The sequence below is a fragment of the Elaeis guineensis genome, chromosome 15 (assembly GCF_000442705.2).
Source record: "Elaeis guineensis isolate ETL-2024a chromosome 15, EG11, whole genome shotgun sequence".
NCBI lineage: Eukaryota > Viridiplantae > Streptophyta > Magnoliopsida > Arecales > Arecaceae > Elaeis > Elaeis guineensis.
Genome location: NC_026007.2, coordinates 74,533,002 through 74,556,798, shown reverse-complemented (window position 1 = coordinate 74,556,798; position 23,797 = coordinate 74,533,002). Strand labels below are relative to the sequence as shown.

The window sequence follows — 23,797 nt, the reverse complement described above, 5'->3', positions numbered from 1 at the left end:
CGTTTCGGGTCCTCCAACCGAACGCGCCACGTAGACTCGCTAGGCGACAATCGAGATGGAGAGCGTCTTCTAATTCGTGGGATCACGGCTTTCGCTCACTCTGGCCCACACGCACTCTCTCTCACAGACGACAAAAGGAGGCGAGCGTAAGAAGGATTTCTCCGATCCGCTTTATCACACTCTCTCTCACAGGCGACAAAAGGAGGCGAGTGTAAGAAGGATTTCTCCGATCCGGTTTATTTATTTACTTATTTATTTGTTGCTCGAATTCTTCGTAGATCGAAATAGAGGCAATCGAATCGATCTGGAAATTCCTTTTGTTAGGAACAAGTTTTACTAGCTGCTGCTGATCAGTTATCGGCATTCTTTTGCCGGTGGCCGAAGGGAACATGAGCGAAGCTCTGGGACACAGCGTACCCAAGCAGGCTCTTCGTCGGCCTTGTGTTGTAGAGAATCAGAGTAGAGCTCATCCGAGGATTTCTGGAAGTTTTCTGTGTGGAGTCCCATCGGGGTCTCACCGGCACCAGAAGCCGCTGATTGCTACCAGATTCCTTGGGAACAATTTGAGCCTGGCCAAGACAAAATTCTCCGAGCAAAGGCGCAGGGCGGTGTCCGCGGTTCCTCGTGCCGTCTTGGCTGCAGATCCTGCTTCGGAGGAGGTGATCTCTTTTTCCCTCGTTATCGCAATGAGTCTATGGTCTGCAAGCGCACACACTGATATCACACCATTTTATCTGCTCGAGTGTCCGCCCTTGGGCCATCACGAACTAATGACGCATAATTTCTCCCATTTTCCTGGGCATGCTCTGTCTGCAAATTTTCTCTTATCTCGGCCACCGTTGGTGATCATACGTTCGTACTGCAATAGATTGGGGTGCTGTTGAATTTCGGATGAAGTTCCAACTGACAAATATCCATCGCTTTCATGAAGTATATAGAATTTTAACCTATTTCACATTTCTAATAGAATAAATTACGATAACTGGAAGGAATTTACCTGCTCCATGAATCATGGAGTTTCTGAATATGATGTTGAAATACCAAAGTAATTTCTTTGGGTGCTCAGGGAAAAGAAGATAATTGCCAGCAGTACACCTGTCGCATCAGATTCTCTTGAAATTATGTCCATAGGAGCTTCTCGGAATTAATTATATGCTGCACTCGAGATGCAGCCAAGAAATTATACACCAATAAGGCTGAGTTAGGCTTGCGATAGATATGCAGCTTTTGCATTTCCCCTCTTGGTAGCAGAATAATCCCACAATCATTATCTTTACTAGTATTGTCTTACCTTGCATCTTTTTTCTTCACCCATCACTGACCTTAATGTACTCTCCGAGCTATTGAGCTCAATCAGTACTATAAACACAGCACTGCATCACAACAACAATTATTAGCAAGAGCGAATCAATCATCAATTGGCAAATTTGTTTGCACCAGTACATTAGGGATCCAAAATGTTTAACATGTCTGTTTTCTGACAATTTCCTTAATGGGGCAGCTTTCTGGGAAATTCAACCTGGACTCAGATTCTGAACTGCAGGTACTTATCACCTATGAAATTCTTAGATTCAATGCAAGGAAATGGATTTCCTAACCCGATCCCTTGTCTCTGCTATCGAACAGATTGCTATTCGCAGCCCTAGTTCAGGTTCCCTGTTCAGATTGAAATTCAAGTTACCAATAGCAGTGGCTCCTTGATTCTTCACTGGGGTGCAATTCGTCAGAGAAGAAAGTAAGTCTAGATGCTATACTGCGAGTTCTTTGTTTTGTTGTGTGCCACCAGTTTGTGCCCTTTATAATTTCTTCTTTCTGTTCTTGTATATGTTTTCAGGGATTGGTTTCTTCCTTCTCGTCATCCTGATGGAACAAAAGTATATAAAAACCGTGCTCTTCGGACACCTTTTGTAAAAGTAAGTCACTAAAAACATGACAAAACTTTGATGTACCCACAATAAAATGTATCCAGATCACTTCAAGAAGGCTGGCCTACAAAGACTGGACACCCATATGGTGCAAGCTCTGGGATTTCTTTTTTTTTTTTAATAATTAGAAATTAATTATATTCTCTACCTTTCCTGTAGTCTGGTTCTGACTCCTCATTGACCATAGAGATTGATGATCCTGAAATACAATCACTTGAGTTTCTTGTACTTGACGAGGCACAAAACAGATGGTGAGTTGTATTCAGCTTGTGACCATTCCATATGTTGATTAGCAGCACATCCTGAGATTACTTAATTGCTTTCTTCCTGGCAGGTTTAAAAACAACGGTCAAAACTTCCAGGTTCAACTATCTGGAAAGGGCTACGGAAAGCAAAATGCTTCAGTCTCTGGGAATCCAAATGTTGACCTGCCAGAGGATCTTGTGCAGATTCAAGCATATCTGAGGTGGGAAAGAAAGGGTAGACAAACATATACACCTGATCAAGAGGAGGTAAGTCAGGATTTTTTTGTTTGTGAGTCACTTCATGTAGTTTATAATACTATACAGTTAGTTGCCGGAAATAATTTTATCATGACTGTATATCAGCTCTTCCTGATTGAGTTTGGGTATTTCATGTATCGATCAGCTCCTCAAGATTGAATTTGTGTATTTCATTTATCGTTCTTTTGGATTTTCTCTCAATGTTAGAAATATCCAGATTTCTTCCCACTATTTTGTGATGGTATTTGCCAATTATTCCTATTTCGGGCTACCTCTAGAGTTACATTAAGCTTTTCGGTATCCATTCCAACACTATGTCCACCCATGTAACCTCAGGTCTTTCCCTCCACATCCTTCAACCCAAATTAACGTGCCTTCTTAAAGAGTCCTATCAAATCTTCCTGTGGATGGTCATGCAAATGCTATCTCCAACATCAATCTCCGTTGACTATTTCACTTAGATGCAGGGAACAAAGATACAAAACAACAACACTATCAAACAGGCCCTTAGTTTTTTTTCCTATTCTTCTCAGCATTGTCATCACCTTATATGCAAAAGTAGATATAATGATTGCTAACCTCTTTTTTTTCTTTTTAATTTCTTCATCGTAAAGGCTCATCTCAACAACCTTTGAATTTTATGCTCTTTCATGTAGTTTACACAAGTAATGCCAGAAAGAAGTTTTTTGACTTTATTCTGGCAGACACATTTCACTGCATACTTTGTTCATGTTTAACAGTGACATAGGATTCTTACAAGTTATGTCACTTAATTTATACTTCAACAATTCCAACCACATTCCTGTATCATTGTAATGTAGAACAACTTAGTAGGTGGAGTCTGTAACATCTTTCAGGAGGAGTATGAAGCAGCGAGAGAAGAGTTACTAGAGGAAATTAGTAGAGGTATTCCATAAAGGAACTCCGAGCAAAATTGACAAAAAAGCCTGACGCTGAGGAGGATAGCACTAGGAGATCTCCTTCTACTGAGGATGAAATTCCCACTGATCTTGTCCAAGTACAAGCATACATACGGTGGGAGAAAGCCGGGAAACCAAACTATCCTCCGGAGAAGCAACTTGTGATGTTCTATACCACCTACAGCTTGACAATCTCTTAGACTTTTGCTTTGCTCGTTCATTGTTATGGAAATTACATGAATCAATTTATCATCATCAACTTATATTTCTTCTTCTTCTTCTTCTCTGGTTTTCTGAATCTTGATTTGGTTTTATGTCAAATAGATGGAATTTGAGGAAGCAAGGAAAGAACTGCAACTTGAGTTAGATAAAGGAATATCTCTTGCTGAGCTACGGAAAAAGATCATGAAGGGAAATATACAGACTAAAGTTTCCAAGCAACTGAAGACTGCAAAGTATTTCACTGTAGAAAAATTCAGCGCAAAAAAAGGGACATCATGCAGCTTCTCAATAAACATGCTCCCGAAATTGTAGAACAGAAGATCTCTGACTTACCAAAAGCTTCAACAGCTCTAGAACTGTGTTTAAAACCTATAGAGGAGCAGGATGGAAGTGTCATTCTGAACAAGCAACATTTTAAGCTGGATGATAAGGGCTTCTGGTAAGATAACTTTAGTTAACAGTGACTTGATTCTATTTTTTTAATTCTTCCTTCTTGTACATGATTCTCTTTAAAGCTATGAGCCTGCTTTCTTGGTGTGAAGGTACTTGTCACCAAAGCTCTTGGTAAGACAAAGGTTTATTTGGCTACAGATTGGAAAGGGCCACTTGTTCTTCACTGGGCATTATCAAAGAAGGCTGAAGAGTGGATGGTGATGTTTTAAGATCTCCCATTTTCCTTTTGGAACCCTGTTTAACTTTCATTTGATGGAACTGCTTTGTTATCCATTGCCTGTTTCATTTATATGGTGATTATTTAATCATGAAGGTGCCCCCTTCAAGCATGCTGCCTCCAGGTTCAGTATTGCTAGACAAGTCATGTCAGACCCCATTTGGCGAGGCTTTCTCTGCAGATATGTTTTACCAGGTATAGTCTTCCTTTCTTGGAACCTAGGACATTCCAACTTTGTGCAGTTTTAACCATTATTTGTGCTATTGAGTAGCATGGTAGAAAGGCTCATGTCTTACAAACTAATATTTATATCTAAGCTGGATATGTTGGAATCATACTTGTTCAATTGAAATGATTTTCACATTTAATTTTGATGTTTCAAGTACAGGCTATTGAAATAGAGATTGATGGAGGGGATTACGATGGAATGCCCTTTGTCCTGCTTTCTGATGGAAAATGGATGAAGAATAATGGTTCTGACTTTTACATCGATTTTGGTAGTGAGACTGCGAAGAGTAGGAAGGTTGCTCCTCTTTGTATTTCCTTGTCTATTTTTTTAAGGTTCATTAAAAAAAGCTTTTATGTGATTGATGACATAAAGTATTTCTAGACTTAAAATTTTCTTTTCTTTTCTTTTAAAATAAAAGGATGCTGGTGATGGAAGAGATACTGCAAAGTCCTTGCTGGACAAGATTGCAGAATTGGAAAGTGATGCCCAGAGATCTCTTATGCATAGGTCTAGCATCTTTCACTTGTTTTATTTTCAATTTCATTTCTTTAGTTGGTGTGCTTGTACATTGAGTTCTTTCTTGGCTATACAAGAGTTCTAAGAAGAGGTGATTTCTTTTTTTTCTAATAAATGATGTTACAAGCTTTTTTCTTACTTTTTTTTATGTATAGGATGTTCATGTTTACATATTATAAAGATAAACAATAAAAAGATAAAACTAACATATGCGTAGCAACAGGTATAGCTGTTATTACGGACTGAGCACAGATGATGCAGGCATTTTCTTGTCTCATTTTCTGCATTTATAAGTCCTTAATTTTCTTAATAATATTCAAAATAAGAGTTTCTATGTTAAAACTTCCTGGTCAACAATTTAATTTTAGCATATTGCGTTGATGACGTTCCATACGCACATGTACCAACTCTTTCATGCAGTGTTCTTTTCTGATGTAGAAGTATTTCATAGAACAGTTTCATAATTAGTTTTAATGGGTTTAGACTGAGAACTTTTCAGGTCGTCATGTTTATTTGGTATAAACTTTTGGTCTTTTTCATGTGTCTATTTTGCAGCCCGTAATAATAGTGTTTCATGCATATTTGGACTGCCCATGATATTATATGTTTGATGTTACCATTACCTATATTTTTGGTGCTTTTCCATAGTTGGTGCAAATTAAGTCATTTGAGTTTCGTTAATTGAACCATGGCAAAAACTATGACTCTTTCCCATCTAATTTGTTCTATATATATTGGTTGGGTTTTTATTCAGCATGTTGATTTATTGATTCTAAGAGATACTTATGATTAAATTTGTTCAATCATATACTTTGTTTTCTTCAGAAATTCTTGTTTCCTATGACGAATTGTAGAGTATTTGTTAGGTAGATGTATTCATTTTCAGACTCCATTTCCCCCCTCCCATTCTGAGGGGTAGCATTTGCAAAGGCTGAATTCCTCTTCTTTCCATGCATATTTCGTTTTCATCTTACTCATATAATCATATAGAAGAAGGATTTGTTCATGAGTGCTGCTCATGTTTCTTGAAATAATAGACCTTTTTTTTGTTCTGTCACAGATTTAATATTGCAGCAGATCTGATGGAGCAAGCCAGAGATGCTGGGCAACTGGGTTTTGCTGGAATTCTGGTTTGGATGAGATTTATGGCTACAAGACAACTCATATGGAATAAGAACTACAATGTGAAACCACGGTATAAATTTTAATAATTTCTTATTTTTCTGAATTGGTGAACTATGATTAGTTTATTGAGAAAAAGAAAAAGCTAAGTGAAAGAAAGTTGAGCATAACTAGGTCCAAAGTGACCTATATGAGTTGCCTGAGAGATAATGCAGAGGCCTGTTTGTATGCACAACCCATTTGTTAATGTGCCATATAGATTCGAGTTGCCAAGTAGAAAAGGTGAATAGATAACCCTGCTGACGCCCTAATCCCCACATTATTTTGGGATAATCCCTACATTATTTGGGATACTGCAATCCATCTAAATTCCTTATCTTGACAATCTTGAGTGGGTGGCATCACAACCTCCTTTTGATCCGCTCTGCTCTCCTGGATTCTCTTCAGTACTTCCTACCCATGTTCAGTCAAGCGGGGAGGTTTTTCTACCCTTCATGATGGGTGTCTTTTGCAAATAGCTAACCACTGTAGTCAGACCCTTTCAGCACCTCCATTTCCTTCAGAAGTTCTAAAAGTACCTTTCTCTTTTTCCTTCGAGAATTGTGGACAAACAGTTATAGGCCTTTCCAATGTTAGCATGCAGAGACCTGCTTCAGAATATGTTACCTTGAAAGACATGCAATATCTTCTTATAATAAAACTTTTTATTTTCCAATTACAGTGAGATTAGTAAAGCTCAGGACAGGCTTACGGACCTGCTTCAGAATATGTACAAAATGTGCCCCCAGTACAGGGAGATCTTGAGAATGATCATGTCCACCGTTGGTCGTGGGGGTGAAGGGGATGTTGGGCAACGTATCCGGGATGAGATCTTGGTAATCCAGGTATTGCTGTTTATTTGTGGTCTTCTTTTTGTAAACTTAACTGGGTGGATTAGTAGCAAATTAGATTTGGAGCCATGTCTGAATTGTGATTTCTAAAACACCATCTATAATGCTGGTACTTGTAGAGAAATAACAATTGCAAGGGTGGGATGATGGAGGAATGGCATCAGAAGCTACATAATAATACAAGCCCAGATGATGTTGTAATCTGTCAGGTACTTGATGTGCAGATTGCCTGAAGGCTTTGCATTTTTCATTTGCTATGAAAACTCTGACCAAATTCTCTTTGCAGGCATTAATTGATTACATTAAAAGTGATTTTGATATAAAAGTTTACTGGGATACCTTGAATAAAAGCGGCATAACAAGGGAGCGTTTACTAAGCTATGACCGTGCCATTCATTCTGAACCAAATTTCAGAAGTGAACAGAAGGAGGGACTGTTGCGTGATCTAGGAAATTACATGAGGACTTTGAAGGTTAGTTGGGTGCTTAAGGCTTCATGCTTGAGATAGTTTTAAATCCTAGTATTTACATATTAGTTGTAAAAGAGAAACTATCTTCCATAGAGAAACTCTTAATGAAAAAGAAAAATATTTTTTTTTGGTGATAATCAAGATTCACTATGCCGGTATTGAAGCTCAGGCCGGTCGACCAGCGGTATGGTTCGGTATATGCCCCCGTGTCATTTCATACCTGACTTGAACCAACATAGAGAGGCGAAGAGATAATGGGAGAGGAAGAGGGGGGGGAAGTCTGAGAGGGAGAGAGGGCCTCCAGAGGACTGAGCTTGTTGTGATGCTGCCGATCTTGGCGGAATCTGGAGGATGGCGAAGGGAGTGAAGGAGAGGGAGAGAGAAGACCGTTGGAGGGCATCGAAGGCCCTCGGACTGCTAGTGAGGCCACAACGCCCACTGCCATGCTGGTGAAGGTCGGAGGAGGGGCTCCGCCCTCCTCTTAATCGAAATAGGGGTTGCAGCCCCTGTTTCGATTTTTTTTTTTTTTTTTTGAGTTTATCGTGTGAAATCAGCTACGGTTGCTGACTTCAACTGAGAATTTTCAAAAAAAAAAAATTAAAACAAGTGACGGCAATTGTTTTGCCAACTTAACAATTGCCGACTTTACACGATCAACTCAAAAAAAAAAAAAAAATCAAAACAAGAGCCAAAGCCCCTATTTTGATCAGGAGGGCGAAGCCCCTCCTTCGGCCTTCATTGACATGATGGCGGGTGTGGCGGGCTTGCCAGTACCTTGGAGGCCTTCGGTGCCCTCCAACGACCTCCTCTTCCTCTCCCTCTCCTTCCCTCGCTCCACCCTTCTCTGGGTTTTTCCGAGCTTGGCTATCCTTCGGTGGCCTCTGGAGGCTCTCTCTTCCTCTCCCTCTCCCTTCTCCTTGCTTCTCCCTCTCTCTTCCTTTCCTTCTTCCTCTCCCCCTCCTCACTGGTCGCCATATATATATTACCTGCATGCATTTTGTAGCACATTTTCAAGTTTCTCGGTGTAGCAGTGTTAGCGATAATGTAGAATAGTTTCTCTACAATATCATTTAACTTGTTAAATTTGTTAAATTATATAGAAAAAACCTACTGGTGATAAACTGATGCTTAGTGAAGTTTATTGCAAGCTAATATTGACTATGTAGGTTGTAGTTTTGTATGCCATAATTAGGTCATATTATGCATCACTATTTTGTAAATGCAGATGTTTGACCCCTAGGTAGCATTAAAATCATTCATTTCATCTGACATCCTTGCAGAATTTACAAGTCTGTTCTGCAGTTAACAATAATGGGCCATTATAACATTGTGCTGCTGTTATGATGGTTTTGGAGGGGTTTTATGTTATACAATGGAATGTTCTTGCATGTGCCATGGACGTGAAAAAGAAAATGGACAAAGAATGGGACAAGGATATTACAGTGCTCATTTTTGTAATTAAATTGAAGTAGAGTTAAATGCTCAGGTGGAGTTGAACCATGAGCATTTGCATTATGTTAGTAGATAATGATTATGGGTCTTTAGATAACTGCTGTTATGTCACATTATCCTGTTATAATGGCTGTAATATAAGGGAATAACAGTTATTTGACTGTTGTCCTGTAATGACAGCCAATATATCATGGCCTCATGGGAATAACAGCCATTACTTTGCATTTGTATTGTTTCCCTAAATAAGGTTTCTCGCATCTCCTTCCCTCCTCTTCCCTCCTTCTCCCTCTACCTAAAACTTTTCCAAATTCAAAATTTCATAACAATTTTCCCTCCGAAAAGGTTTCTTGCACCTTATTTTTTTATTAAGCAAACAGCAATTTGGAGAATGATGTCGTTTTATTCTGTTTATTTTTACCATTATAATGCTATCATATAATGGGCATTAGAACATTCATTATTGTGATACTAAAATACTCCAAATCAACATATAGGGCAAATAATGGCTTTTATAACTGTTATAATTGTCAATAAAGGCTTCGGTGGAGATCTTTATTATGTTAGTGAAACATGGGCCTGTACTGCTTCATATTAAGTAATCGAAAAACTTAGCAGATCAATTGGCCCTTTCATATAATCTTTTGTTAATGTTCATCTGTATTGCAATATGTGATAATGCCTTTTATATTTATTCTTTACAGACTATGTTACAGTAACTTCATTGTCTATGGTTTGTCTCTAGGCTGTCCACTCAGGTGCAGATCTTGAGTCTGCTATTGCAACTTGTATGGGCTACAAATCTGAGGTATTTTTTCTCATCTATATGCTTTCCAACAACTTCTTGTTCATGATACTCATGAATGAACCTTCTTATTTTCTTCAGGGTGAAGGCTTTATGGTTGGCGTACAAATAAATCCAATAAGGAGTTTGCCATCTGGATTTTGTGTAAACTTTTCTAAACTTATATGACGTACTTTGAGGCACCAATCCCTAATTATGAAACCTAGTTTATGAATATACATTTTGAATTTGTTTGAGCAGGACGTGCTGGAATTTATACTAGACCACCTTGAAGATAAAATGGTGGAGCCACTGCTTGAGGTCATTATCCTATTGCATTTACAGCATATTCACAGACAACTTTGTACTATATTATTTTGATTTTTCTTGTCCATCAGTCCATGAAACCCCACCACTGAATAGATTGGTCCTAACTACCAAAACAAATAGACAAAATGGTAGTTTTGTTTTTAGTTGTATATTAGCTGATAGAATTCTGACCTTTCAGGGCTTGCTGGAGGCACGAGTGGAACTTCGACAGTTGCTACTCAATTCCCATGAACGTCTGAAGGATCTTATCTTTTTGGATATCGCCCTCGATTCTACAGTCAGGACAGCAATTGAAAGGGCATATGAAGAACTGAATGATGCTGAACCAGAGGTCTTTCATGACATTTATCTTTAATGCCTTCCTGTTGCTTTCTTCAACCACTTTGTCCGTTCTGTGTAGTCTTTTATTTTAAAGTCTGTTTTGTCTTTTGTTTTCTGTATTTGTGTGTCTGTGTGCATGCACATGTGAGAACTCATCTCTGTGGTTTTCTTTGGCAGAAAATCATGTACTTAATTACCCTAGTTCTTGAAAATCTTGCTTTGTCAACAGATGATAACGAGGATCTCATATACTGCTTGAAGGTACTATATTATCTACTATATCATGGTTCATTCTCATTTAGAAATTAAATTAGTCTGTTGCGACTAACATTGCTTAGTATGTTCATGTTTACTTTTGACTGGATGTGAATACTATTGAAGCGGTTAACACTCAACCTTCTACATTCTGGTAACAGAAGACTAGGAAAGCACTACTTGCATTTCTCACAAATGAAACACCACATACAATAAAGCTATGATGTTTTCAAGCACATAGCAAATTCGCAAGACTTGGAATTATTCACCAAGTGTGAAAATTCATTATTTTGTAGAAGTTCAGGAACATCGAATATAAAGAGTAAAAGAGAGAGAGATTCTGATTGTTAAACAAAATAAAAAAGAGTAAACAGAGATTAGCAGAGGTGTCAGAATAATTCAGAGAATATTTGAAAAGATATGAAATTATACATTAAATTATTGGCAGTTTATAGAAATACGACTTTTTCATTGAATTGGTATAGATCCAGGGGCAGATTTTTTGAAGAATTCAAAGAATAACTGGAGAGTTTTTGAATTAGTCAGAGAATTTTCGTACTAGAGTTGTTGAAACTGGAATGCACGTTTATAGCATTATCAGCTTATTTGTTATTTCTGTTATCCAATATGTATCATACTAATATGAAAGTTAAGCAGTCTTACCTTACCTGGTAGCCTGATACTATGAATTTTAGGCAAAGTCAAAACTTTCTCATTGCCGCCATTCAAGCTAACACACAGCAGAAACTTTACATTGCACATTTTGCATTAGACTAAGTTCTCTCTATCTATATGGATAGCTCCCTGTCCAAATGAGTTGAACAAATGTGTAATTTATGTTTTGTATTAATCATGATGCTTTCCAGTTATTTAGTTGATCTCATATTCAGATTGCATTTTGACCTTGAGGTCTTTCAGATTCTAGACCATACCTAGTAACCAAAATGTGTATTAGGTATAGCTATTGTGCAGCAAAGGAGTGAATCTAAGTTGGTAATATTCTTTCAGGGATGGAATCATGCTCTAGAGATGTCCAAGGAAAAGGATGATCAATGGGCATTATATGCAAAATCATTTCTTGATAGAACCCGGCTTGCCCTGTCAAGCAAGGCAGAGCTCTACCATCAAATCCTGCAACCTTCTGCCAAATACCTTGGATCATTGCTTGGAGTCATCAATGGGCAGTATGTATTTTATATATAAATGCTACAACATCTAATTTAACTCAAAGTTCTCACTCACAAGAATTTGTCCTGCAGATAAGCATATTTACTGAAGAAGTTATTCGTGGAGGATCAGCTGCCTCTTTATCAGCACTTCTTAATCGACTAGATCCTATTCTTCGGAAAGTGGCACATCTGGGAAGGTTGTGAAAACACTACCGACATTTATTTTACTCGCAACTTTGGAAGTCAGTAAAGTGATCTTTGTATATTCGATATTTGAGTTTTGATACATCATTTGTTGCCTCGGTTTCATTGAGCTAGTTTTAACTAACCTTGAATTTAGATGACATTTACATGTTTTGCTTGGAAGTTCTATTCAAATTTCTAATCTGATCTTGGTTGGCTGGAACAGTTGGCAGGTTATAAGCCCTGTTGAAGTTGCTGGATATGTTGCTGTTGTAGATGAACTGCTTGCTGTTCAGAACAAATCTTATGGACGGCCTACAATTTTAGTGGCAAGAAGTGTCAAGGGAGAGGAGGAAATACCAGATGGCACAGTGGCTGTGCTGACACCTGACATGCCAGATGTTCTTTCTCATGTCTCCGTGAGAGCAAGAAATAGTAAGGTAATTGTCTAGATGCCCATTTATGATCTGAAGTTTTGGATTTATATGCAATCATTATGGAATATCACAGCTGCATGTGGTGTTATGCAGGTTTGCTTTGCTACATGCTTTGACTCCAGCATTCTGACTGAACTCCAAGGAAATGAAGGGAAGCTGTTTCGCCTGAAACCTACTTCTTCAGATATCTTATACAAGTAGGATCTTTTTTCCCATCAGAAACAGACTTCAAATACATTTGAAGGCTGCTGTGATGTGACTCTGTTCTGCTCTTTACCAGGGAAACTGGTCCTTCTCTTCCCATTAAATGATTATTGTGAAACCCTAAACCAGCCACACAACTCTTAAAGCAAGACTAAAAAGATCTGGCATGAATTCTTAAAGCACCAGAAAAAAAAAAAAAAAATAACCTGATGAATTCGTTCTGATTTCTTGGTGGAAATCAAAGTTGAGGAGAAGTCCAACTCCTCCCCCTCCACCTCTATTTATTTAAAGGGACCAAGTTCTTTGTGAAACCCCATTGTTGGCCTCCAAGCCTCGCCGAGAAGGACCCATCTTCCTCCACTCAAGTTCGTCGGAGATTTCAGTCCAAACACTACCGGAAAAAGGTAAGAATCCTCCAGTCTCAAGTTAGTTTGGTTTGCCATCCTTCCTAGCCCACGAAGTATGATTTTCTAGCCGGCAATCGCCAGATTTTTTTGAGAAATCCCTACAACTATTTTCTCTGGTTTCCACCCCATCTTTTTGGTTTTTCCGGTGCCGATAGTCATCGCTAACCGCCAGTCTGGGATCCTCGGGTGGCACTGTCACAGCCCCAGCAGCCACCGGCCATAGCCACGTCGGTGGTGCTCCACTATTTCAGGAATAAAAGGGAAAGTAAGCCCTTGTTTCATTGTGGAACCAAAGAAAAAAAAAGAACAGAAAGAGAAGGAAAGGAAAAAAAGAGAGACATACTCTCTCTTCCCTCTCTCTTCTCTCTATTCATGTGCTTCCACTATTTTCTCTCTAGTTTCTCTCTATTTTCTTTAGAAAATCATATTTTCTCTCTCTACAAGTTTTTCTTTCTAAAAGTCTCTCTCTAGATGGTGTCTTTGTTCTAGGGTTTTGTAGGTCTAGAAAGATCTTTGAACAATTTGATCGGCCCTTATGAAAGGGGCCTTGATCCATGGTCATCAAGTAGGCAGCATGCCGGTCTTACCTTGACCCTTGTCGAACTGTTGGAACTTAGTCTCTTGATTTTTATTGACCTAGACTAACCATGATCAGACAAACTTATCTTGATTGGGCGGACCAAAACGTCAGCCGCTATCTTTTAGCCTTGTTAGATTCTACTAGACTTGATCGCTTTTGATTGCTATGAAGTCAATTGTATCTTAATCTGATCATGATTAAATGAAGTTATTTGATCGAATTGATCTCTGATCATTGGATGGCATATCGACCTTCAGCTTGACTCTTATTAAACACTGCTGATTTGATCACGCTGATCTTTATTAAACCACATGTATCATAGTTTGATCTTGATCAGCTGAAGTGAGATGATCGGACCAATCCAAATCATTGAATGTAACTATCATCAATCTTATCTTTCTATAATTGACTATATCCTTTGTGATTATTGGACTCAATTTTGTATGGGTGTAGTCGTCTCGACAAAAGATGTTCAACAGTGGGATACTATGCTATGATCTATTGGTTAAAGATTTTGAAAAAAAAAATTTGAAATTATTTGGACTGATTGGAGTATGTGTGAGATAAGTAATGATACGCCTCTAGATTTTTTTATTTATATAATATTATTTTGAATATCGAACAAATTGTTAATAGATTAATATGTGATTTATGAATCTTATGAAAATATGTTTTAAATAAAAATTGATATGAAATTTTGAAGTAATATTTTTTGTACTATTGCTGTAACTATTTACTAATCTGAAATCATATATGCATATGTTGATTTGATTATAAAAATATGTTATGCTGTGAAAAGAATTTTGATACATATTGGATTTAAACTGTCAGCCTAACTATGTTCTGAATCCTATCAATTGGGAGTTATATGTTGGCACTCTAACTATCATTGAGCTCATGATTCTCTTTCTGGCCCAGCCATAGGGTATAAGTGGGGTGTTTCGGCCTAATCATAGGATATAAGTGTGGTATTTCGGCCTGACCACAGGGTATAAGTGTGGTATTCTGGTCCCATCATGGGATATAAATATGATATTCCTGCCAGGCCACAAGATATAATTATGATATTTCAGCCCCATCACAGGATATAAGTGTGGTCATAAGTAAAGACTGATAAGTTGAATCAGATTATTGAATATGATTTGTTTTAAATCAAATATATGATTATGTAAATGAATATTTGAATGATAATGATAATACTGAATTCGTGTTTTGAAAATGAATTTGATTACGTTTATGCACTGATTATTGATAAATTGTGTTTTGATTATTGCAACCTATATTATCATACAAATTATCTAGTCAAGATATTCGTTCCTTATTGGGCTGTCAAGCTCATTATATACTCTCTTTTCTTTTCTCATTATATTACTTGATAGCCTAATAAGCAACGAATACCTTGATTAGATAATTCATGTGATAATATAGGCTATAATAATCAAAATATAATTTATCAATAATCAATGCACAAACATAATCAAATTCATTGTTAGAACACGAATTCAGTAATGTCATTATCATTCAAATAATCATATATCTGATTCAAAATAAATTATATTCAATAATCTGATTTAAATAAATTCATTCAACTCATCAACCTTTAACTATGACCATACTTATACCCTATGGTCGGATCAGAATACCATAATTATATTGCGTGGTCGGGTTAGAATACCATATTTACACCCTATGGTGGGGTCGGTATATCACACTTATACCTTGTGGTCAGGTCGAAATGCCATATACCTATGATCCTGACTGGAATACCATATTTATACCCTGTGGCCAAGCCAAAAATAGAATCATAAGCTCGGTGATAGTTAGAGTGCCAATGTATAATCCTCAATAGGCAGAGTTCAGAACATAATCAGGTTGAGAGTTTAAATTAAATTCATATCAAAATTCTTTTCATTAAACAACACATTTCATAATCAAATCAAAATATGCATATATGATTTCAAATTAGTAAACAATTACAGCAATAGTACAAGAAATATAATTTCGAAGTTCCAAATCCATTTTCATTCAAAATATATTTTCATAAGATTTATAAATCATATATAAATCCATTAATAATTTATTCGATATTCAAAATAATATTATATAAATGAAAAATCTAGAGAAGGTGAATCATTATTTACCACAAATATACTCCAATTAGTCTAAATAATTCTAGATTTTTTTTCAAAATCTTTAATCGATAGATCATATCGCAGTATCCCACTTTTGAACATCTTATCGAGATGACTACATCCCTATATAGAATTGAGTCCAATAATTAGAAAGGATATGGCTAATAATAGAAAGATAAGATTGGCGGTAGTCACATTCAATGGTTCGGATTGGTTCGATTATCTAATTTCATCTGATCAAGATTCAGACTATGATACATATGGTTCAATAAAGATCGAGCATGATCAAAATCAGTAGTGTCCGTCAAGAGTCAAGGTGGAGGTCAGTATGCCATCCAATGATTAGAGGTCAATTCGATCAATTTAGTCAAGATCAATAAGATACAATTGACTCCATAGAGATCAAAGACGACCAAATCTAATAGACATTCACAATGGCTAAGAGATAGCGATTGACATTTCGATCGGTCCAATTAAGATGAGTTTATCTGATCATGGTTAGTCTAGGTCAATAGAAATCAAGAGATTAAATTCCAACAGTTTGACAAAGCCAAGGGCGGCATGCTGCTGCTCGCTGACCATAGATCAAGGCCCTTTTCATCACGGTCGATCAAATTGTTCAAAGATCTTTCTAAGATCTTGAAAATTCTAGAAAAAAGATACCACCTAGAGAGAGACACTTTTAGAGAGAGAAACTTATAGAGAGAGAAAGTGAGATTTTTTTAGTGAGAAAGTAGAGGAGAAACAGAGAGAAAATAGTGGAAGCATGTGAAGAAAGAGAAGGGAGGATGGAGGAGAGAGAATGTCTCTCTTTTTTTTCCTTCGCTTTTTCTTTTTTTCTCTTTCTTTGGTTCCATGGTGAAATAGGGGACTACTTCCCCCTTTTATTCCTGAAATAGTAGAGCACCGCTGGCGATGGCCAGGCTGCGATGGTGCGCTGGAGGATCCCAAACCGGCAGTTAGCGATGATTACCGGCATCGAAAACCAAAACGAAGGGCTAGAAATCCGGGAAAAAAGAGGTAGGGATTTCTAGGAAAAATCCGACGATTGCTAGCCGAAAAATCATGCCTTGTGGGCTAGGAAGGATGGCAAACCAAAGTAACTTGTGGTTGGAGGATTCTTATCTCTTTTCTAGCAGTGTTTGAGCCAAAATCTCCAATGAACTCGAGAAGAGGAAGATGGGTCCTTCTCGGTGACAGTTGGAGGCCGATGGTGGGGGGTTTCACAAGGGATTTGGTCCCTTCACATAGAGGTGGGGGGGAGGATTTGGACTCCTCAACTTCGATTTCCACCAGGAAATCGAGAGGTGGAGTCTTCTTTATCGGGTTTTTTTTTTCCTGATGCTTTACAATTTGTGCAAGATCTTTTAACCTTTGCTTTAAGTTTTGTGCAGCTGGTTTGGGGTATCACAATTACAGTTTTATATTTTTCTTTATCTGCTCTTTTATTTCCATATTTTCCTAGATGGTAGGTCTGTGTACTTCAGTAATAGGAACTCTACATTACTAACCTTTTCTGTTTTCAATTTTTGACTATAGTGAAATAGATGAGAGTGAAATATCAAGTTCAGCTGGCATAGGAGATGATCAGTCTCCACCATCTCTAACTTTGGTCAGGAAGCAGTTTGCTGGTAGATATGCCATATCAGCTGAAGAATTTACCAGTGAAATGGTTAGTATTGTAACTTATGTTTAACATTCCTTATGAATACTTTTCAACATTTTACAACTTAACAGTTAATGTTTAAATTGCTTAGTGTTATCCAAGAACATTATTTCATTTTTAGCCAAATAGGAACTGTTCTTGCATCTGCAGACATATGGACCCCAATTATTGTTGGCTTGCTTTACCTACATTTCATAAGCTACCTTTCCTTAATGTTTGTTTAACTAACACCATGGTATTTGTATTCTTAGGTTGGTGCTAAATCACGTAACATCTCATTTTTAAAAGGAAAAGTGCCATCTTGGATTGGAATTCCAACATCAGTTGCACTACCATTTGGAGTCTTTGAGAAGGTTCTATTGGATAATATTAACCAGGTTGATCTTATATTTTCTCCTTATTGCTGCTTTGCATCATGGATATGCACATCTAAGCAAGAAAGCTCTGAAGATATGTTTGTCATATTGTGGATTTTTTTCTTATTTTATGCTTAAGTTGATAATTGTTTATTCTAACAATTTATAGCTGAACTGTTGGGGATTAAATGGACTAAAAGAGCAAAATGTTGTGATTGTTTTTGATCTCAATACGAAATATAGATATAAATCTGTCCTTTTCCATATACTAGGTATAGGTGGGAGCATAGTTCCTTGTGATGTCTTGATACCAGGATATGCATACACATATTCAACATTCTTAGAGGAACACATAGATAAAAGCATATTTACTAAGATATTTTGGTGCCATATAACATGGAGTTTAGGATATTTATGTAGGGGCTGTTTGGCTATCTAGACCCAAAATCCTATAGGATTCATGGGATTGGGCCAACACAACTAAGAAAATCAGCTTAGGCAAGGTTTGTTTAGGCAAAAACCCATGGGCCTTTGGAGTGGGCCGGCTTGAATCCTACAGAGAAAGAAAAAAGTCCTGCTCAGGTCTATTGTTTTGGGCCAGCCCACTTCAAAGGCCTTTGGATTTTTGCCTAAACAAGCCGAGCCTAGGCTGATTTTTGTAGTTGTGCTGGCCAATCCGATGAATCCTATAGGATTTTGGCCCAGACAGCCAAACAAGCCCGTAATGGTAAAAGAAAACTATAGGATTATACTAAATAATCATTTATTAGACTTCATGGGATTATTATTTTATCATAACAAACAAAGCCAAGTTGCATATCGAATTATAGGCATTGAAAATGATTCAACTTTTTAGAGGAGTTGAACTTTATATAAAGTGTGTAAATTTTGAGCATATGTGAATGCAAAGCCAAACAGACAATAGATATAGCATATAACAGGCCTTGTCTATCTCTAATGTGGAGTAATTATTTTCCATCCATTTCTCCTTTTAAACATATGACTACATTTTTTTTGAAATCTTACTCTTCTTGATTGCAGTAAGAAATCTATTCTACTTCATGAAAATTGCATTGATAATCATTTGTAGTCAAGATTGCATTGTCTTAATTAGCTAATTGCATGTTTCTAGGCATGTTGCTACCTGTGTATAGAATGGCTTGGGTCTTACGTTTTATTCTATCGTTTCAATTTCATTGTAACAACCTAGAATCTCATCCAAAAATGCTAGCCAAAAGATATTACTTGAGTTTCTTAGTCCTGTATAAGTACCTAAGACTTAATGATATATAATCAATGTGAAACTAAACACATGTCTGTGTGGATTCAAACACACTCTCCATTTAAGCCCTGGCATCTTTGCTAGGCTAAAGATCCAAATCTAATCAAATCCAATCATAAATACCATGATCGGCCCATGGTTAGTTCCAAAATAGTCGGTGCTATAGTGCCCCCCTAGTTCACATGGGCCATAGATTGGGTCCTATTTGATATCATTTGTAGCAATCTAAGACCTCATTCAAAAAGGCTGTTAAAAGATATTACTGGGGTTTCTTGTTTGTGTATATGTACCTAAGATCTACTTAGCAGGGGTGTGCATAGGTTGGGTTGAGTAGCTTGGAGATAAACTCCAAATTGAATCAATTTAAACTGGTTTTCTAAAATCGAAACCGAAACCGAACCAATCATATATAAAAATTGCTTGAAACCAACTTGAGGAATTCGGTTCAGTTCATTTTATTAGGTTGATATTTAATGGGTTGGCTAAATGGGCTGGTCTAAGTCTAAACATATAAACTCCATTTCATATAGGTTGGTGTTCAATGGATTAGGCTAAATGGGCTTGGCTAAGTCCAAATATAAAAATTATATATATATATATATATATATATATATATATATATATATATGAGAAACTATAAGAATTTAAAAATTAATATACATATGTATATTACACACATATGGGTCAGGTTGGTTTGAATTGGTTTTCTGAAAACTAAAAATGAAACTGTACTGAGTTTTTTCGGTTCAAGCCTTGCTCAAACTAACACTAAACTGAATTTTTTTTTTTAAAAAAAAAATGATATAAATCAAACCGAAGAGACAGAGTTCAGGTCGAATTCATGGCTTGGTCCTTTTTTTGCGCACAGTTACTATCCAGTACACAACGGATATGGGACTAGGTCCTCACATTCATGAATCCCATTATGGGAAATTTGTGTATGAAGCAGTCAGCTAGATTAATAAGTCAATGCAACTATCAATTACATGAGTTCACTTTTTTTATTTTAGTTTCTTACTTGATGAGGATTTTTAAGTTCATAAGTACAATGCCATGCCAAATACTAGTTCTGTCATAACGCTTTTTCCTTTTCCTTTTTGTGTAAAATTGTTGAGTACAGGCTGTAGCTGACAACCTACAGATGCTAAAGGAAAGGTTAAGACAAGGAGAATTTGGTGCACTTCATGAAATACGCAAAGTGGCTCTGCAGCTCGCAGCTTCACCTCAGTTGGTAAGCCTCTCCAGCTTTTAGGGCAAATGCATTTAAAAGCACTCTCAATTAGACAGTCACCCGCAGGAGTTCCCAAAACATGTCTCTGCATGTTACCAGGCAAATAACTTTTATGTTTTACGGTTCAGAAGTATTTCATATGCTGTACATTTGGGAAGCAAATAATTGCTTATTTTTATGGAGAAATCTAATGAAATTACTTAAATCTAATAGAAGAGAGTTTAATTAGCAAGTAATGGAAGTGCAGACAATCTTGATCACTTTTATGAAGACATCCCTCTGCAAAAGCATTAATCCACACCAGGAATTCTGAAAGAAGCTTCTGAAAATATCCATGTATTTCTAAAAAGTTTATTATAGAAACTCTATTTCTTTTATGCTTCTCTCCAAAAAGCATCTGGACCCTCATTTCATATAAATAACCATAAAAATATTGAATATATCCTGTAATTATCCTTGATGAGCTAAAGTCAAGTAACAAATTGAATGGGCAAAATTACTTAATCGACATGCCATGAAAAAGGAAGGGAATAAAGAGGTGTTTAGAAACTTACATCTTACTTCCATGCTCACTTCAACGTCTGGTATAAACTTCAGAAAAATGATATGGTCCAGTGGATGTAGACCTTGAGATGCTCTTTAGGTTTTTTGGCTTAATTATCTAACACAATGAAGTACATGGCTTGTGATTGACTGCATCACTTCTTCTTAGCCACCTGCAATTAACATCGCAGCATTTGAATTGGATTTCATTGTCCTGTGTATGTGCTTGATTTTGTTTAATTTAATGTATCAATATTCTTGATGGGCGCCATTATATCATTATTCTTCATTGGTTAACTACTTTTGATGTTACACTAGTAGATGATACATGTTGTTTCAGGTGCAAGAGCTTAAGGAGAAAATGCAGGGTGCTGGAATGCCATGGCCTGGTGATGAAGGTGTGCATCGATGGGAACAAGCATGGATGGCAGTAAAAAAGGTGAAAAATACTTTCTCTAGTATAGATGGAAGACATTTTAATGGTTTTAAATGGGAACAGGCATGGATGTTATAATTTTTCTACCCTAGATTTTGAATTCCATGGGGGATGCCCTGTGTACCACCTCATCTGGTACTTGCTTGGGATCCCCCTTTTTTTTTAATTTTTCTCTTAATTTATCTAAGAAGTTTTGCTATTTCATTTGTACTTTAAATATATTTGAACTTCAAAAACAATATATTTACGCCTTTGTTGGGAGTTTGGGGAAGAAAAGAAAAGAAAGGAAAATAGTAAGGAGAGAAAAGAAAAGAAAAGAAAAAAAAGTATATTTCTTTCCTTTTGATTGGGAGTTTAAAGAAAGAAAAGAAAATAATTTTTATCTTCTTGATTGGAAGCAAAGAAGAAAGGAAAAGAAAGAAAATGTTAAGACCTTCTTTTACTGTTATACCTTTGAAAGGAACCCAATAAGTCCAAAAAAGAAATCAAGAAAAGATCTTATCTTTTAACTTTTTCCATCTTTCCTTTTGTTTTAGTTGATTTTTCCTATCCACAGGAGTCTCAATCGGATGAGAGGCTTAGGTGGAAGGCTTGAAATAAGCCTTAGGATTGAAATGTAATATTAATTTTGTTCTTCATTATTAAAGGGGTAAGATGGAAATTATAAAAGATTTACTAACTCTCGATTCCTTTCTCTCCAAATCCGCTCGATTTGGAGGACAACAAAGTTGCAGATTTGAGGAGATTTGTATTCTCTCTGTTTTTCTCCTTTTCTTTTTCTTTCTTTTATAAAAAAATTCCCAACCAAGAGAAAGTATTAACTTTCTCTCTCATTCTTTTCTTTTCTCTCCTATTCTTCTCTTCCAATGAGGGCATTAAGGTAAGGTGGCCCTATTTAGTGTACTTTAAGGTTAGAAGCTATGTAAACGGAATTATAATTATCTGAATATTGCCTAATAAACCATATTCCCATATTGCACAAAATAGATTCATGAGCTTCAGAGTTTAAGGTGAACACATCAAATTAACTATTAATCCCATGTTGAATATCTTTAGTGCTCGTATACATCAGGGTCCTATTCATTGTCACATCCTTAAATATGATGTGAGCCTGGATGCTGAACCCATCCTTGTTGATTATACCATGTCTTCGTGTAATTACTGTGGACCAGTCCAGTTGCTGGCATATGTAGGTTGTAAATGTAAGGTACCTATACTGATGTTGATGAACATTGAGAATATGCATTAACAGTCAAGAAATCCAAATAAGCCAAAAGCTTACAATATGGAAAGGGAATTGAAAATTAATCGAATCAGTGGTGCTTGTTATTGTAATCAAGTTATAGGGGCCCTGCACCTTTATTTCTGTGCCTTTATTTGAGTTTTTCATAAAAGGAATTCCAGTTATTTAAATTGACGATCACAGAATGTTATTTCTGTGACTTACAATTTTCATCTTCACTTGGTCTCCTTGTCTTCTTTAGCTTTCTCTAGGCTTTCGTCTAACCAGATTTTGTTGGTCTGTTTCATCAAGGTGTGGGGTTCAAAGTGGAATGAGAGAGCATACTTCAGCTCCCGCAAGGTCAAGTTAGACCATGACTCTCTCTGCATGGCTGTCCTGGTTCAAGAAATCATAAGTGCAGACTATGCATTTGTCATCCATACTACTAATCCCTCATCTGGAGACTCATCAGAGATATATGCTGAGGTATGTTTATGGGAAGACGAACCACGTCCTTCTGCTGCTTTCATATTGTAACATGAATCCACTTCTTCATGTAGGTGGTGAAAGGACTAGGAGAAACTCTAGTAGGAGCCTATCCAGGTCGTGCACTGAGCTTTATCTGCAAGAAAAATGACCTCAACTCTCCCAAGGTACGTGTACCGGAATTATGCTTTCCATCTTCATCAATGCTGAGCGCATTCAGTTTGAGATCATTTTTCTTATTGCTGATTAATCTCTCATTAAATATATCTTGTCGTTGTTTATACTTCAGGAGTCCAAATATTTCAAATTTCGATTTTTTGTAGGTCCTGAATTTCCCAAGCAAACCAATTGGCCTCTTCATAAGACGGTCGATTATCTTCAGATCTGACTCTAATGGTGAAGATTTAGAAGGTTATGCTGGTGCAGGGCTTTATGACAGGTCAGTCAATTTCCTATCTAAGAAGACCCAAATATTTAACTAGGAAGTGTTTGATTATCAGAGATGTATATGAGCTGTAGAGGGGTTTTATTCGGATCGTTCTGTGTTGGTCAAATACAGTGTGCCGATGGATGAGGAAGAGAAGGTGGTGCTCGACTATACATCCGATGCACTGGTCATGGATCGCAATTTCCGGCTGTCCATCCTCTCCAGCATTGCTAAAGCCGGGGCTGCAGTTGAGGAATTGTATGGCTCTCCGCAAGATATTGAAGGTGTGGTTAAGGATGGGGAAATTTTTGTTGTCCAAACAAGACCACAGATGTGATTTGCTGTTGTAGAACATCAAGCTCTGCAATTTTTGCTTGCGGCAAAGCATCAGGAAAAAAAAAAAAAAAAAAGAAAAGAAAGAAAGAAAGAAA

At 36.9% G+C, this 23,797-nt stretch overlaps 1 protein-coding gene across 1 annotated transcript; it reads left to right on the top strand.

Moving 5' to 3' along the window:
• Positions 1-200: 200 nt before the first annotated feature.
• Positions 201-23,797, top strand: LOC105058794 (alpha-glucan water dikinase, chloroplastic). Its single transcript, XM_073249277.1, is given in 37 exon segments — positions 201-659; positions 1,502-1,543; positions 1,627-1,654; positions 1,657-1,735; positions 1,835-1,913; positions 2,085-2,176; positions 2,260-2,437; positions 3,286-3,334; positions 3,337-3,509; positions 3,673-3,817; positions 3,820-4,005; positions 4,108-4,220; positions 4,337-4,435; positions 4,629-4,763; positions 4,888-4,976; positions 6,046-6,180; positions 6,829-6,991; positions 7,117-7,206; positions 7,284-7,469; positions 9,661-9,723; positions 9,802-9,864; positions 9,961-10,020; positions 10,208-10,360; positions 10,528-10,611; positions 11,614-11,776; positions 11,779-11,789; positions 11,865-11,971; positions 12,184-12,397; positions 12,488-12,591; positions 17,257-17,389; positions 17,635-17,760; positions 20,142-20,252; positions 21,136-21,234; positions 22,766-22,939; positions 23,014-23,106; positions 23,263-23,378; positions 23,499-23,797. Coding segments are annotated over 37 exon segments (4,410 nt in total). The 5' UTR covers positions 201-389; the 3' UTR covers positions 23,704-23,797.